This window comes from Anas acuta, chromosome 3 (genome assembly GCF_963932015.1).
Source record: "Anas acuta chromosome 3, bAnaAcu1.1, whole genome shotgun sequence".
In the NCBI taxonomy this organism is placed as follows: Eukaryota; Metazoa; Chordata; class Aves; order Anseriformes; family Anatidae; genus Anas; species Anas acuta.
Window position 1 is genome coordinate 19,244,529 of NC_088981.1, and position 13,964 is coordinate 19,258,492.

General features: G+C 42.8%; 1 protein-coding gene across 6 annotated transcripts in view; it reads left to right on the forward strand.

The window, feature by feature from the left end:
* KCNK2 (potassium two pore domain channel subfamily K member 2) overlaps positions 1-13,964 on the forward strand; it is a 130,172-nt gene that overhangs the window by 52,621 nt on the left and 63,587 nt on the right. The window contains exons 1-2 of one of the 6 annotated variants that reach the window (XM_068675982.1): positions 191-320; positions 2,617-2,927. In XM_068675982.1, coding sequence (XP_068532083.1) covers positions 248-320; positions 2,617-2,927 — 384 coding nt within the window. In that variant the 5' untranslated portion in view covers positions 191-247. Of the gene's footprint in view, positions 1-190; positions 321-657; positions 1,073-2,050; positions 2,200-2,616; positions 2,928-13,964 lie in introns of those variants that run through there. The other 5 variants (XM_068675977.1, XM_068675980.1, XM_068675979.1 and 2 more) reach the window with 5 other exon arrangements.

Below are 13,964 nucleotides of genomic sequence, written 5' to 3' on the forward strand. Positions count from 1 at the left end.
CTCCGTCGGCTGGTGGGATGAGAAGTGGTAGGAAAGGATTCGAGGAGAAATCGCAGAGACGCGGGCACGCCAGGGAGGAGCGGCGTGATTGATGCTGCTGAAATGGGAGTCCTAAGGAACTCGGTATTACACTCATTTGTATTATGTCACATTGATACGGCGACGTGCTAAAATAAGTGGCTTCTAAAGCGTTTCCTGATGGTGCTGCTGATCTGAGCAGGATTAAAGCCCATCAAGCACCCGAGGTATGACTGCCTTTGGCCGTTTTACAGAGACAGACTCTGGCGTGAAATTCTTGCGACCTACACCCACTTGGTATGGTGAGTAAATTCCAAACGCGTTTGCGGAGACATTACACAGTGGTGGAAGCAGTTTTGGGGTGTTCCTGGCAAATGTTCTTCTGCCTTTTAGATGAGCGCAGACCTTCATCACCTGGCCATGAACAACGGACCCGTGGCTCACATCACGCGTGGCTGACACTGGGTTTAGCCCGAGGCCAAAATCACGGGGACCAGTTCAGGCTCCTGGGGGGCAGCAGCCACAGATCGGGCAGCGCTCCTGGCGTCTCCCTCGGCTCGGGCTCGGGGCTGGGAGCCAGGTGGCCGGGGCTGGGAGCCAGGGAGCCAGGTCGCCCTCGGTCCCTCGGGTGGGCGCTTGGCGAGGGGCGCGGAGGCGGGCGCGGAGCGGGGAGTGGGAGCAGGGGCGGGGGGTTTTCGGGGGCGGCCGCCCCCCAAAAGGGCCGGGGCTGCTCCGCACGCCCCCGGTGCCCGTCCGGAGCCGCGGGCACGCGCGCAGACGGGCACGCGCGGAGGCGGCGGAGCGCGATGCGCGCCCCGAGGCACCTCGCCCGCCCCGGGGCCGGGGGGAGCCCGCGGGATCCGCGCCGCCAGCCCGCCCGCCCCTGCCGCTCCCTGCGCTCCGGACCCACCCGCCAGCCTCCTCCTCCTCCTCTCTGCCTTCTTCTCCTGCTTCTTCTCCTGCCTCTTTAACCGGCTCCGACTGCACCCGCCCGAGCCCCGAGAAGATGCCCGCCCGTGGAGCGAGGAGAGGGCAGCGGGTCGGTAAATAAGAAGTGAGTAGGAGCACAATGGCGTGCCTCCCTCCCCGCTGCCAGCCCTGCGGATGCTGCGTGCGCCCCTGCCTCCCCGCGCCCCTCTCCACCTTGCCTGGCCGCCTGCCCTGCCCTTCTTCCTTTCCTTTTTCCCTTCCCTTCCATCCCCTTCCCGTCTCCGGAGCATCCCGGCGGGGGTCCCCCGGCGCATTGCACCGGCCGCGGGGAGGGGGCGGCGGTGCCCGGTGCCCGCTCCTTTGTTCGCCGCCGCGGCTCGGCGGGGCCGGCCGGGAGGGGAGGGGGCGGCCCCGGACCCCCCCTTCTTCCCCACCGCAGCCCCCATCCGCGGGGGGCTCGGAGGGTCGCCCCCGGGCACGGTGAGGGGCGCGGGGGGGTGAGGCCGGGGGTGCGCAGCGCGGTGCGGGCAGGTGTGTGCAAGGGGGGCGCCGCGCCCGGCCCCCGGCTGGGAGGGGGGTCGTGGTGAGCCGGCCCCGAAGGGGGTGAGAGGGATGCGGGGGTGCCCAGGACCCCCCACTTTGTCCGGGGGTCGGGGATAGATGCTCCCCCCCCGCCCCATCCTCTGTCCCCCGCCGCAGCAGGTGCCCGGGGTGCCCCTGCGGGGCCGTCGGGTCCCGGCTCTGCCAACCGGGGGGGCTCCGCTCTGCCTCCACAGCTGGGCTTCCACCCCCCCGGCAGCTGGGAGCCGTGCTGCGGCCATTCAGCGTGTACTTGTAATTCAAGACAAATTAAATATAGCTTCTGCAGTCAACTGCTGCGGCCATCATCCCGCAGGAGACCTTTACCTGCACTTGATGTGGCGGATTTATTTTTTTTTTCCCATTGCCCGCGTAGTTGCTGGCAGTCACATGAGTTATGGAGACACTTGATAACGCGCTCAGCTGCTCGTTTCCTAACCCTATGGGTTTTCGTAGCTGTAAATAAAAATACCCGCTTTAACAAATGGGTGACTTTTCCAGTAAGTGCACGTGTTTGACTGGTATTTTCCGAAGGGTTTGATCGATACGCAATTAACGCTTTAGGAGTGGTATGATGAAGAGCGCATTGTTTTTATGGCTGCGTCTGGGGAGTTGCAAAGTGATCGTGCAACTGTTGTAAGAGAGCGTTTGTCGGATCACAGGGTAGAATAGGTAAGAGAAAGACGGCTTTGCATTTTTCTGCTACTTCTGTAATGCCAAGGAAATACAGCTGGAAAGCTGCTTAGCAGTGCTTAAGGCAGTGGTGGACGTAAAGAATCTCTGCAGCAAAATGCCACCTTACACAAATACGCAAATAGGGGGAATCCTGCCTTTTGGAAGTGATCATGTATCGTAAGGGGACACACACAGAGAAAATGTTGCAAATGTGGGTGTGAGTGTAAACAGATAACACTTCCCCGAGCAGCAGTTTTGTTGTAAGGCGGCATGGGATTTAAGGGAAAGATTCCACTATGTAAGAATTCCACTTGGAAGCAGTAGAATTTCTGTAATCTCTTGGCAAGAAGGAAGCTCTGTTAACACACGTTGACCAGCCCTGTAAAAATTAACTTTCTTTTTCTGTTTTGTTAGTGGCGGCACCTGACTTGCTGGATCCCAAATCGGCCACTCAGAACTCCAAACCAAGATTATCATTTTCTACCAAGCCTACCGTGCTCACTTCACGGGAGGAAAGCGATTCAGCTATTAATGTTATGAAATGGAAGACAGTCTCAACAATTTTTCTGGTGGTGGTCGTGTATTTAATAATTGGAGCGACAGTGTTTAAAGCCCTGGAGCAACCTCATGAAACCTCCCAGAAAACCACCATTGTGATTCAGAAGCAGACGTTTGTGTCTCAGCATTCCTGTGTGAATGCAACAGAGCTTGATGAACTGATTCAGGTAATCCATACAACACCTTTGTCGCCCTGCCTTAGAGGGACAAATAACGTATGGCAGCACTGCTGGCATACAGGGGAGAGCTGTCTTAGCCGAGCTCTGTGTTGGCCATGCAATGTAACAAGTGGTGAGGCCAGAAGTTGAGCAATAGCATTTCCATGCAAAGCCTCGTGGTGGAAAATCTACTGCTATTTTTAGGTCCAGTGCACTCAGTAGACAGCCTTTTCATTGAAGCCACCCATTATGGTAATTAAATGATTATTCATCAGCAATATATATAATTAATAGTTCACAAAGGAGTTGATATATTGATTCGTGCCTTACTAGGTCTGTCAATATCTGAGAAGCCCAATTCTGAAGAAGAAAATACACCATCCATTGCCTTAAAGGAGTTCTAATTTACCGTGATTGTATCAAGCTAGCTTTCCTTCCAGCTGTATGCTTCTTTTTATTGATTTTGTTTTAAGTACAGGAAAGCACCATGCACTTGCTATTTTGATCTTAAATCTCAATTTTCTGTGCTTCTTAAAGGCGCATTCCCAGCTGATGTAAATCGGTGTGTTCCTACTAACACGACTTTACCCTTGCAGGTCACCTGGCTTAGAACCATAGGAAATACTTATTTGCAGTAGCACAGAAACAGATTCAGAGCCTCGTGAGGCCCTTTCCAAGTTAAATCCTGTGCGCCTGTATTCTTATGGCTATCCAGCAGCACTGCGGGGAACAGCAAGGGGCTGCCAAAAATGTCACTTCTGGGAGTGGGAGGCTGGGGTGAACAGCCAAGAGCTGGCAGGGATTGATCTTTTCATTCACAGAAACCGCGGGGCCATCTGGGGCTGTGGGGCTGGAGGTGGGAAGGGGACGAGCAGAAGAGGGTGGGGGGAATCCGTGTGCCATGGGTAGCGCAGGCTCCGGAGCTGGCCAGTGGCATGGGCCACAGGGCCTTCTGGAGGTGGATTTTAACAGCAGATCTGGCCGAGAGCTTAGAATTTTAATTTAGCTACCTAGATCAACCTGCCTTGAGCATGGCATTGGCACAGACACCTGTTTTTTTGCAGCTTCAAATACAAAGCTCTGGTTTACTGAGTTATTTTTATGACACACCACTTCTAAATTTTGAAGGCAAACTAGGAAAATGCCTTGCAGTTTGTGATTTCTGCCCCCCCCCCCCCCCCCTTTTCCTTTTCCCTCAGAATTATTCCAAAAGTGGAACCCTTTAAAATGACTATTCAGCAATTCCTATCTCCATGCATCCCAACTAGGCATGCCTGAGGAGGTGCTGTCGATCTGTACAATTTTGATGCTATGTAATAAATATGTGTCAGCGTTTTTACCAGCAGAATGTGAGCTAATCTTTCAAAGAGATACACACACATTCTGATTAAAAATAATCTCTTGTAGCTAGTATAAATATCCCATATAAATTTTTTAGGTCAGATCCTGTACTTTTGAAGATAAAAATAGAAATATGGAAGCAATATTATCTTACATCATCTACGAGATGGTCCTGAAGGCAAAAAAAAAAAGTTGAAATTTGCACTGGAGTATTTAGATATTTAAGCATTTATGATTCCCTACCCAGAAGCACAGACTGGTAGTAGAAAATCACTTAATCAGCATTCAAAGCCCATTTGATGTGCTGTGTAAAATAAATGACAGCTTCAGCACAGCTATCAGTGCACAGATACCCGTATCAGAATTAGTTCCCTTCTAGCTAGCAATCTTGGCATGACCAGAAAAAACAAAGGCTTTTGGAGCATGGCAGGTGACACAGCCACCCACAGCACGTGAATGCGAGGTGGTGCTTGTGGGGAGAATTTGCTGTGCTTGTTGGCTGGCTAAATGGAAAAACTTAATTCCTCCTTGTTCCTTTCTGCTGATCAGACCCCTCCTCAGCACTGTGAAGACCAGGGCATGGAGTTAGGAAGGTGCTGTGGTTCCCCTCTTATAGGAGGAGGACAGAGGCAAAAGGGAGCCAAGGCCAAGTCCTACAAGTACATGTAACTGCCTTTCTTTCTGTGGAATAAGTGATAAAGGATTACATCAAGTTGTTTAAGGATCTGGAATTAAGTGGCTTGCCCAAAATAAAATAGGAAATCTGTGGAAAAGCAGCATCTCAAATCAATTTTTCTCCAGCTACCCTAAACATGGGGTCAAATTTCTTCCCACTTTGTCACAGAAGCTAAATTATTGGGAAGTGTTTTGTCTCTCTGGGCTTATGTCTGACTGTTAGTACAATATAATGCAGTGTTTCTTCAGTTTCCATTGGATGTCTGTATGAATAAAACTAAATAGTGCATGTAAGGAAAAAGTAAATGATATTTAAGAATTCACTGAAAGATACCAAACTGAAAATTAATACGTTCTAGCGCAGTAGGAAGCTGGAATGCTTAGTGTGTGTGAAGAAAATTACAGAGCTTACAGACTATAATGTCTTCTTTAATCAAGTGTTTACATTGAGTCAAACTATAATGAAATTCATTATAAAATTTTCCTTTTGAACTTAATGTTCTGGGAATTCAGAAACTGGTTTGGCTCTCGTTTGTTCTAGTCTTTGCTCAAGGTGCTTATCATGCAAGGCATTTTCAATATTTACAGTTTTGGGTCTGCCATTTAACCCTTACTCTCAAGCAGTCTTGACCATCCCATTGACTCCTAACTGACAGTACATTGTGTGGTGGTTCAGTCAGGTGAGCAAGTTGGGAAGACTAGCCTGAGAACACAAATCCAACCAAATTCATTTGTGCAAGTGGAAAAGTCCAATTCACTAGCACACAGGTGCTAGTTCCATCGTCTATTGATAAAATCTTTATTTGCCCAAGAGCTGACTACAACACACAAAGTTGTTAGCTTCTAGCAACGCACACAGGTCAGGGAATTTTTGCTGTCTTTCAGTCTTGTTTTCTCTCACTAGTCACAAAAAGCCTTCCTGGCAAAACGGTATATGCTACTGATAAGTTTTCAACACACAGAGCTTTATTGCTCAGGTTCTGAATTCCTGAAACTAAATGTTTTCACATTGATTGTGTGGCTCTTCTAGGTGTGCTCAGTGGGAATTATATTTTTATATACTTTATATATCTGATATACATGTGAAGCCAGGGGTGATGGAGAGTTGCTATACAGTGCAGAGATCATGTAAAGTGAATGAAATAGAGTGCCCTGCTGATGACAGCCAAGCAAACTCATCTGCCTCAGAAAAATGACCTGTGTTTTCTTCGTAACTTCTGGGAGGGCAGCTGAGTCCTGCAGCATTGTGTGTGTGCTGACAAAGAGGTGGTCTTCATGACCTTCTCCATTGCTGACCTCCATGCTCTGGTGCTGCAAATCTCTTCCAGTGCTCACTACTTCAGTTCCTTGTTGCCTCACCCCAATAAAATACACCTGAAATGAACAACAGCAATGCATGACCTTGAGGCCTGATTCCAGAAACCATTTTTTTGATATTCCACAAGCACTGCTATTTAGCACCAACCTTCATATGTGCGCAAGTCATGCAGAGGGTTTCTTTGCACCCAAGAGCCCGTTTTTTTCAGGCAACTTCAACTCTCTTTGCTGTAGCCTGAAGCAAGTATTAATAACAATATTAAGTGGATCACTGTGTGTTCTACACACCGATGTTGAGCTTGGCAGTGCACAGCGTTAAGTGCTGGTGTACCCATGATCTACAGCTAAAGAAATCCCCCATCATGGAAACTTGTGAACATACAAATGCTGCCTGGGTGAGTCTGATGAGGACGCAACAGCCCAGCTAACTGTGTGTGGTCTCATGTCAAACTTGTGTTACTAAAGTTTCGGCTGGAAGGTCTTGAAAGGGTCTTGGTTATTAAGAGATGAGGAAGTGTTTGGTGAAAGTTGTGTATAATATCTCACACATTATAAAGCTGTGGCCAGAGACTTTGCTACTATTTCTGCTATAAGAAGAAGAACTCTTGTCAATTTTCATGGATTTTTTTTTTTTTTTTTTTTTTTTTTTGGTTTCTCCGTCTGTGCCTGCGCTCAGCTTGACCCTGACATGCCATAGCAGATGACAAAATAAAAGAGCAGAGGTAGTCAGGCTGTCTGGATTTCATGTATATGAGAAAGGAAAACAAACAAACAAACAACAAAGCAACAACTACAGAAACAAAACAAAACAAACAAACAAACAAAAAACCCGATCTCCATTGGAACTTTTTTTCTCTCCACTAGTGAGTTTTTTGTTGACAGAAGCTGATAGAAACCTGGGAGTAATCCAAGGAACAATAAGAATTAGAGAATGAAAAAAAAATCTCTAATTAGAGCACTTGAATCTCTAATTATTTTATTCCAGCTTCATTTCTCCTTTAGTGTGTCGACTATTCCCTCTGCTAAACTTGCCAGTAAAGTTTTGAAAATGTCGGAGGCAGTTTCCAAGCTCAGATGCACAAAGTGTTGTCAGGTACCCAGAAAGATCTCCTGCTGTATTCATGCTGTATACATGCACATCATGTTAGGATGTGACCAGTGTTGTGTACTGTGGGCTGTCTTGGCAATGAGAGACGAGTATTTGTCCTCCTGCCAAAGAGAAAGCTGATTAAAAAAAGAGGGAGAGGGAGAGAGAAGAGCTTTTTATATAAATAACACCTAATTATGTATTACTCAGCAGTTATCTGTTTTAGGGTTGGCCTTTATAAACCAAAATGAAAAGAAAGTCCTTTTACTCCCCAAGCATCAAGTTGTTTAGTGTATTATTGTACAAAAATTGGAAATAAAAGAAATCTCAGTTAACTTATTTTAAATATCTGAAGTGTCCTAGCAAACTGGTGTGAATTATTTTAGTTATCTTAGTAACTTACTTATGAAACTTAATAAAGATTGTTAAAGTAAAAACTGAAACTAACTAACAGAACATATCTAATTTTTGGTTCTTTTAGCAGAAAATTCCTTCAAATATGTTCATTCTGAAGACCCCAACAAGTGGAAAAATTAATATCAGAATAAACAACACAATCTTTTAATGTGTTCCAAGTGCTGTTTGTGGTAACTCTTGTTTTATAAAGCCTTGATTTCAAAATCTGAGCAAGTTTTCATGGTGCTGCACCAAGCTGTCCCTGCAGTAAAGGACTTTATAGAGATTTTATCCAGCCCCTTTTAGAGTATGTGGCTTCCTCTGGAAACTGAATGCCCACAAAAAAGCACTTATATTTAAAAGAAAAAAGAATTAATGAACCGTCAAGATTAGCTGAATTGATCTTGATCACACAAGTTGATCTTGGGTTCTGCATGGCTTTGTGGTTAACATGAGAAGAAAGCTCTTAGGGTCCACAGTCATGCGCCTTGCCTCTTTGAGTTCTGTGTTTGCAAGGGCTAAATTCTCCCTTTACTTTGCACTCATCTTTTGGGTTGTGAACAAGACTAAAATGTGTTTTCTCTTTATCTCTCTGGAGGAAAGATTTTTTTTTTCTCTTTATCTCTCTTGAGGAAAGCCTGATACAGTTATGAATGTCATGGGACCTACATTCCTGCAATTCTTTCATCAAACTTGTATCACCAGAATGTCATCATGTCTTCTGACTTAATTACTTGTTAAAAATGTTTTACTTCAAAATATGTATTTTCTATGACTTCGTTTTTGTAGATTGAAGTAGCTTGGATGTATTTTTCATTATTGTTAACCTCCACCATTAGCTGAATTTATATATTTTTTTTCATAGGGTTTTTTACAACTTGCATCTTAGCCCTAAGAAACTAATTTTGCTGCATCCTCAGAAGGATGTTGTTTTATTTCAGCCACATAAGCTCCTTGAGCCACAGCCTCTCAGAGTTAAAATAAAGAAGTGCAAGCCCTTCTTTCTCTCCCAGAGATTATAGGCTTTTTGAGCTTGCTCTCTCATTTTTGGAAATAATAACTCACAGATATGTAAAGATTTTGTTTTCAGGCAAATCTGACATTTATTTATATAAATTTAAAATGTATTGGCTAAGCCTGTTCAACTTGAATGAAATTTTATCCATTCTTTGAATTGCAATGTTGATAGACATTCTCAGTCCTGTGATCTTTCTGAGGAACTTTTTGGAACTTTTTGAGGCAGTTTGCCAAACACCAGCTCAAGCCCTGCCCAGCTCAGACCAGCTTAGATTCTCCCTTTTGCAATTCCTTCCAGCTTCCCCCAAAAGGAACATGAACTATCCCATCTTGGTCTAGATCTTAGTCTGCAAGCAACAGGTGTTTGTACTTCATAAACCTTAGATTCTTGAAAAGACTGACAGACCAGCATAAAAGAAATTGATGCTGCAGTGTATTTGATTTATTTATCTGGGGATCCAAAATACTGTTGCATCAGTTTTTTTAATGTATAAAGTCGTGCTGTTGCATTTCAGACTTGAAGCTTACAACAAATTGCAAACACCAGTCGCAGAGCTGCCTGTTAATGCTGTTTGTGAAGCAACATGAAATGAATGACATTTAAAGCAGTGAAAACACGAAGTGCAGGAACTGTAGGCTGTGTTGTTACCCTGTGCAAGTGTCTGTCCTTAGTAAGGAGTCTGCCCATCAAAGCAGGTGAGCTTGTGTATTCTTATTTTGAAGTATAGAGGTAGTCCTGGCTCTTTACCCTCCCCTCTCAGAAGTCCCCTCTTCTGTCTCAGCACAGGGAGAGAAGGATTTTTTGCCAAACTTTCTGTTGCCTGGGACCACTCCTGTCATAGCACACTGTCAGTACAAGTCCCTCTTCTGTAGTTATTGTCTTCATGGTGGTTAAACCAAAAGTGATTTTTTTATGCACATGCTCTTTACCCTTCATGAGCATAAAAGCAATACAGACTTTTGGGAGAATAATAAATAAGTTCTAACCATCCTTTTCATTTCTCTGTTCAAGCAGAGGGGTTTCTAACTTTTTTTTTTTTTTTCCTTGCTGCTGGCGTTTTGGCTCTTACATGATATATTTACTTCAGATGAACAGTTTTACAGGACCAAGAACCTAGCTAGTTTGAGTGCATCTGAATGACAGCTTTTGTCTTAGAAGGATGGCAGCTATGACTCATTGGTAAGTCAATTTTCCTGAGCAGCTGTCTGAATAATTCTTCCCGTCTCAAGAAGCTCAAGAAGCAAAGAAAAGCCCTCTTCCCTAGATGTGTGTCTATACATATGTATATATATGCATGTAAGCACACACAAAATTTATATACATACAGTTTTTAATATATAGTTAGAAATATAAATGTTTTTCAATATGTTTCTATATATTTTTAGTTCAAGTAGATTGTGAACATTGGATGAGAAGTGTTCTATGGCATACTGGGTATTAGCTGGTAGTATAGATTACAATCATAAGTTATACAAATGAAAAAGAAGTACATGCAGTCACAGAAATACAATGCAAACATCATTGCAGTCTCTTTCAACAGTAAAGCTCTAAAGCATGTGCTTTGGGAGTCCAGGGAGTCATTTGATAAGTGTTAAAATCATCCTAGTGTGCCTCTGAACACAGAACTGGGATTTCCATTCTCTGTAAACCAAAGTACGAAGGTAGGACTCATGCAGTAGCTGGGCAGCATGCGGTATGCAGCTACACTGGAGAGAGAGGGAGAGCTCTTGTCAAAATTGCAGTAGCACAACAAAGGAGTAAATCCAAGTGGAGAACAAAGTTTCCAAAAACTTTGAGGCATCTCTGACTTTTTGACATCACTCATTAATTGATTGCTAGGAAGCACAAGCTAACTCCTGACAAGCTGGGTTACAGAACACGCTGCGTTTTTTTATCAGCAGCATAATTTAAGGTGAATCTATTTTAATCTTTGGATAGAAAAGCTGAGAGTAATGAAATGTTGTGTTACATCATTTCAGAAAAGTGAAGTGACTGCAGTATGGTACAAAAGCATGTATTCAGAGCCTGGTGGAGAATAAGATGAGAAGGGGCGGCTGGTTTGACATATGCTCATTTCTGCCTCTTCTGTAGATTAGAAAGTGGATGACTACCAGAGGCTATTCTCATCAGTTTATAAACCTCTCTGTATTTGTCCTGTGGCAATGTGGACCCCAGATTAGTGGATGCAGCTCTGTCATCAACAGGCTTGCTTTTGTCTTTCATCTCCGTTGACTCCTTGCAGGGTCAGAGGAGCAAAGGTTGAAATCCCTGACCTAGGAGAATTGGAATTGTTATCTTTTTTTTTTCTTCTTCCCCCTCCCCCCAAAAAAAAACCAAAACCAAAACCAAAACCAAAACCAAAACCAAAACCAAAACCAAAACCAAAACCAAAACCAAAACCAAAACCAAAACCAAAACCAAAACCAAAACCAAAACCAAAACCAAAACCAACCAAACAACCAAACAACCAAACAACCAACCAACCAAACAAAAAAAAAACAAAAAAAAAAACCCTGCTTTTTCAAAGGCTGTTTTGTGTGATAAACTGCAAGGGTAGCTCAGCATGGCATCTTCAGACAGCTATCTGCATGAACACAGAGATGTGATAAAACAAAACTGCACAATATATTTACCAGAAACTGTTTCTAAATTATATAGGAAATGAATAACTGACATTGAAGTAAAATGAGATTTTATGTTGTCACCCCTGTTTTCCCCGTGTTCTTGGAAACAGGATGAATGCAGTGTTTATGTTTTTGGAACTCAGGTCCTGTTTTTAAAAGTTACACAAGTAATGCCTGGCTCACCCATTCTGTGCTCAAACATCTCTGCCTCTTTTCACTGATGCTCTACTGAGGCTTATTCCTGGTTAGAGGTGCAAAACCAGGTAGTCTGGCTGTAGTTCAAGTTAGGACCTGAACAAAGCTTATGCCTATGCCTAAAATACATCACAGAGCTAGCCTAAGGGTCCTAGTGACTTAAAAAAAAAAAAAAAAAAAAAAAAAAAGAGAGAGAGAGAGAGAGAATTAAGTTCCTAAAGTTTTTAGATGTTTGAAAATGTTATTTCTTTCAAAAAAGCCCCAAATTTCACCATTATAAAGACAAGTAAAAAACAAGTAGTCAAAAACCTAGTATTTTTACTGAACAGACATAATAATACTATTAAAACTATTTCACATAGAGACAGACCATGATTGGATGCTGTCTGCAGGGTGACCCCTCCTCTGCATAGTCCTCAGTGATCTCATACAAAAGAGATAAACAAATACACTCAAAGAAGGCAAGACAAGTGAAATAATCTACATGGTTTAAGAATGGAAACAATCCACATTCCTATTCTAGTGGTGAGTGGTTCTGTAGTATTGAAGTGGAACTGAGGTTTAAGCCGGAATTTAATTTGTACATGGAATACTAATAAGAAAAACTAGAAAAATTCCCTCTAAGGCTGTCAATTAACTGTATTGTTGTACTTTTTTTAGAAGCCAAGAAATTCCAATGTTAAGATAGCACAAAGCCTTTATCAGCTACAACCTACAATAAAAGCGAAGATTATACAGAGTTTTCATGATTTTGACTCTTTTAGGATTGAAAATGCACAGTTAATAATGCTATTTTATAAGTTAGGATATTCCAAAGGGCTCAGAAGACAGAAAAAAGGTTATAAAAAGAAGGAAAGTCATGCCAAACTTGTGACAAATGAAATGGTTGTGTTTGCTCTTGTAGTAAAGCATCAGTCAATAAATAAGGCTGAAGATCAAGAATAAAGTGACAGAGAAAAGTGGACCTAAGAGCACTGACAATGAATAACAACATGCTTTTTAATCATAGAGGGTGAAATCCCGGCTCTTGGTGAAGTTGGCAGAAAATACTGGCACAAGGCTGGGTTTTTATTCTGTGCTACATTTGTACCTTTGTATAGTGGAGATGATCAAAAAGAAATATCTGCTTTGCAGATATTGCCCTGAAATGCATGTATGTTAGGAATTGTCATATATATTATTTTCTCTTAGTATTTTGGTTAGGAATAGTCTTAGATGAGGACCTGTTAACCGGCACTGACCAAAGTAAGAAGGAAAGATAACTGCTGATCCAAAGAATTTAAGATGAATTTACCCTCCCAGTAAAATCCAGAGGCAACATTCAAAGACTTTATGAGATGTTGTTATTGATCACAGTAAACCTGCGACTTTGCTGCTTTTAGGCCTGTCATCCTTCCTTGTTAGTAAGGAAGACTTATGGACAGCTCGGAAGGAATGTAATGTAATATTTAAGACTAGCTTCTCCCAAACATGGCAATCACAGAGAAGAAAGCATTATAGTGTGTATTTGGAAACTTAATAACCAAACGATAAAGAAGGCATCATCTGGCCCTTTCTGACTAAAATTGTATTTAAAATAATGCTTAAGGTAAATCAGTAAAGGTACAAAGAAGGTCAATGAGAATACTGGCAATAAAGAAATACTGATGTACAATATTTAACAGGTTTATTTAAATAGGTAAATACATTATTTAATAAGAAAGAGCCTTTAACTTGGAAAAGAGGCAGCTGATGGGTCTATAAGATCATGAATTTATTGGAGTAGACAAATAAGAAATTTCTGTTGAAATATTTCTCATAATATAAGAACTTTATTATGAGGAAGCACATACTAATCTCAAAAGGGAAGTGCTTTTTTAAACAATCCACAGATAAATTGCAGAACTCACTGCCACAGTATTCCTTGGCTCCACAGTATTTCTTGCCATAGGTCTCCAAAAGTAGTCAAATTCTTGGTAAAATGATCCACCCAATGCAATCTTAACACCATGATGCAGATGCAGCCTTCCATTCAAAGTCCATCAAACTTCTGGTCTGAAGCTGTGTGAAGAAAAAGCCACTTTCCTACTTGCCCTAATTCTACATCCTTTCCAAATTAGCTGTTGGTTAAAACCAGACATCAGAATGACTAATTGTCTTTTGTAGCCGTATGTTGTGTTTTGTCTGGTCTGACCCAACAGAACAGTTTTGGGTTAAGTTGCTTCTTTTTTTTTTTTTTTTTTCTTTTTTCCTGGAATTCTGTAGTTGTAGTATACTGCAGTTAGGAAATGCATGGATGCCATGGATCTTTGAGCAATTCCAATGAGCATATCTTTCACAGAAAAGACACTGATGCAGTCTGGCTTCAAAACTTTGTGGTGGTGATACAAAGTTCTGAAAACATTTTACATCTG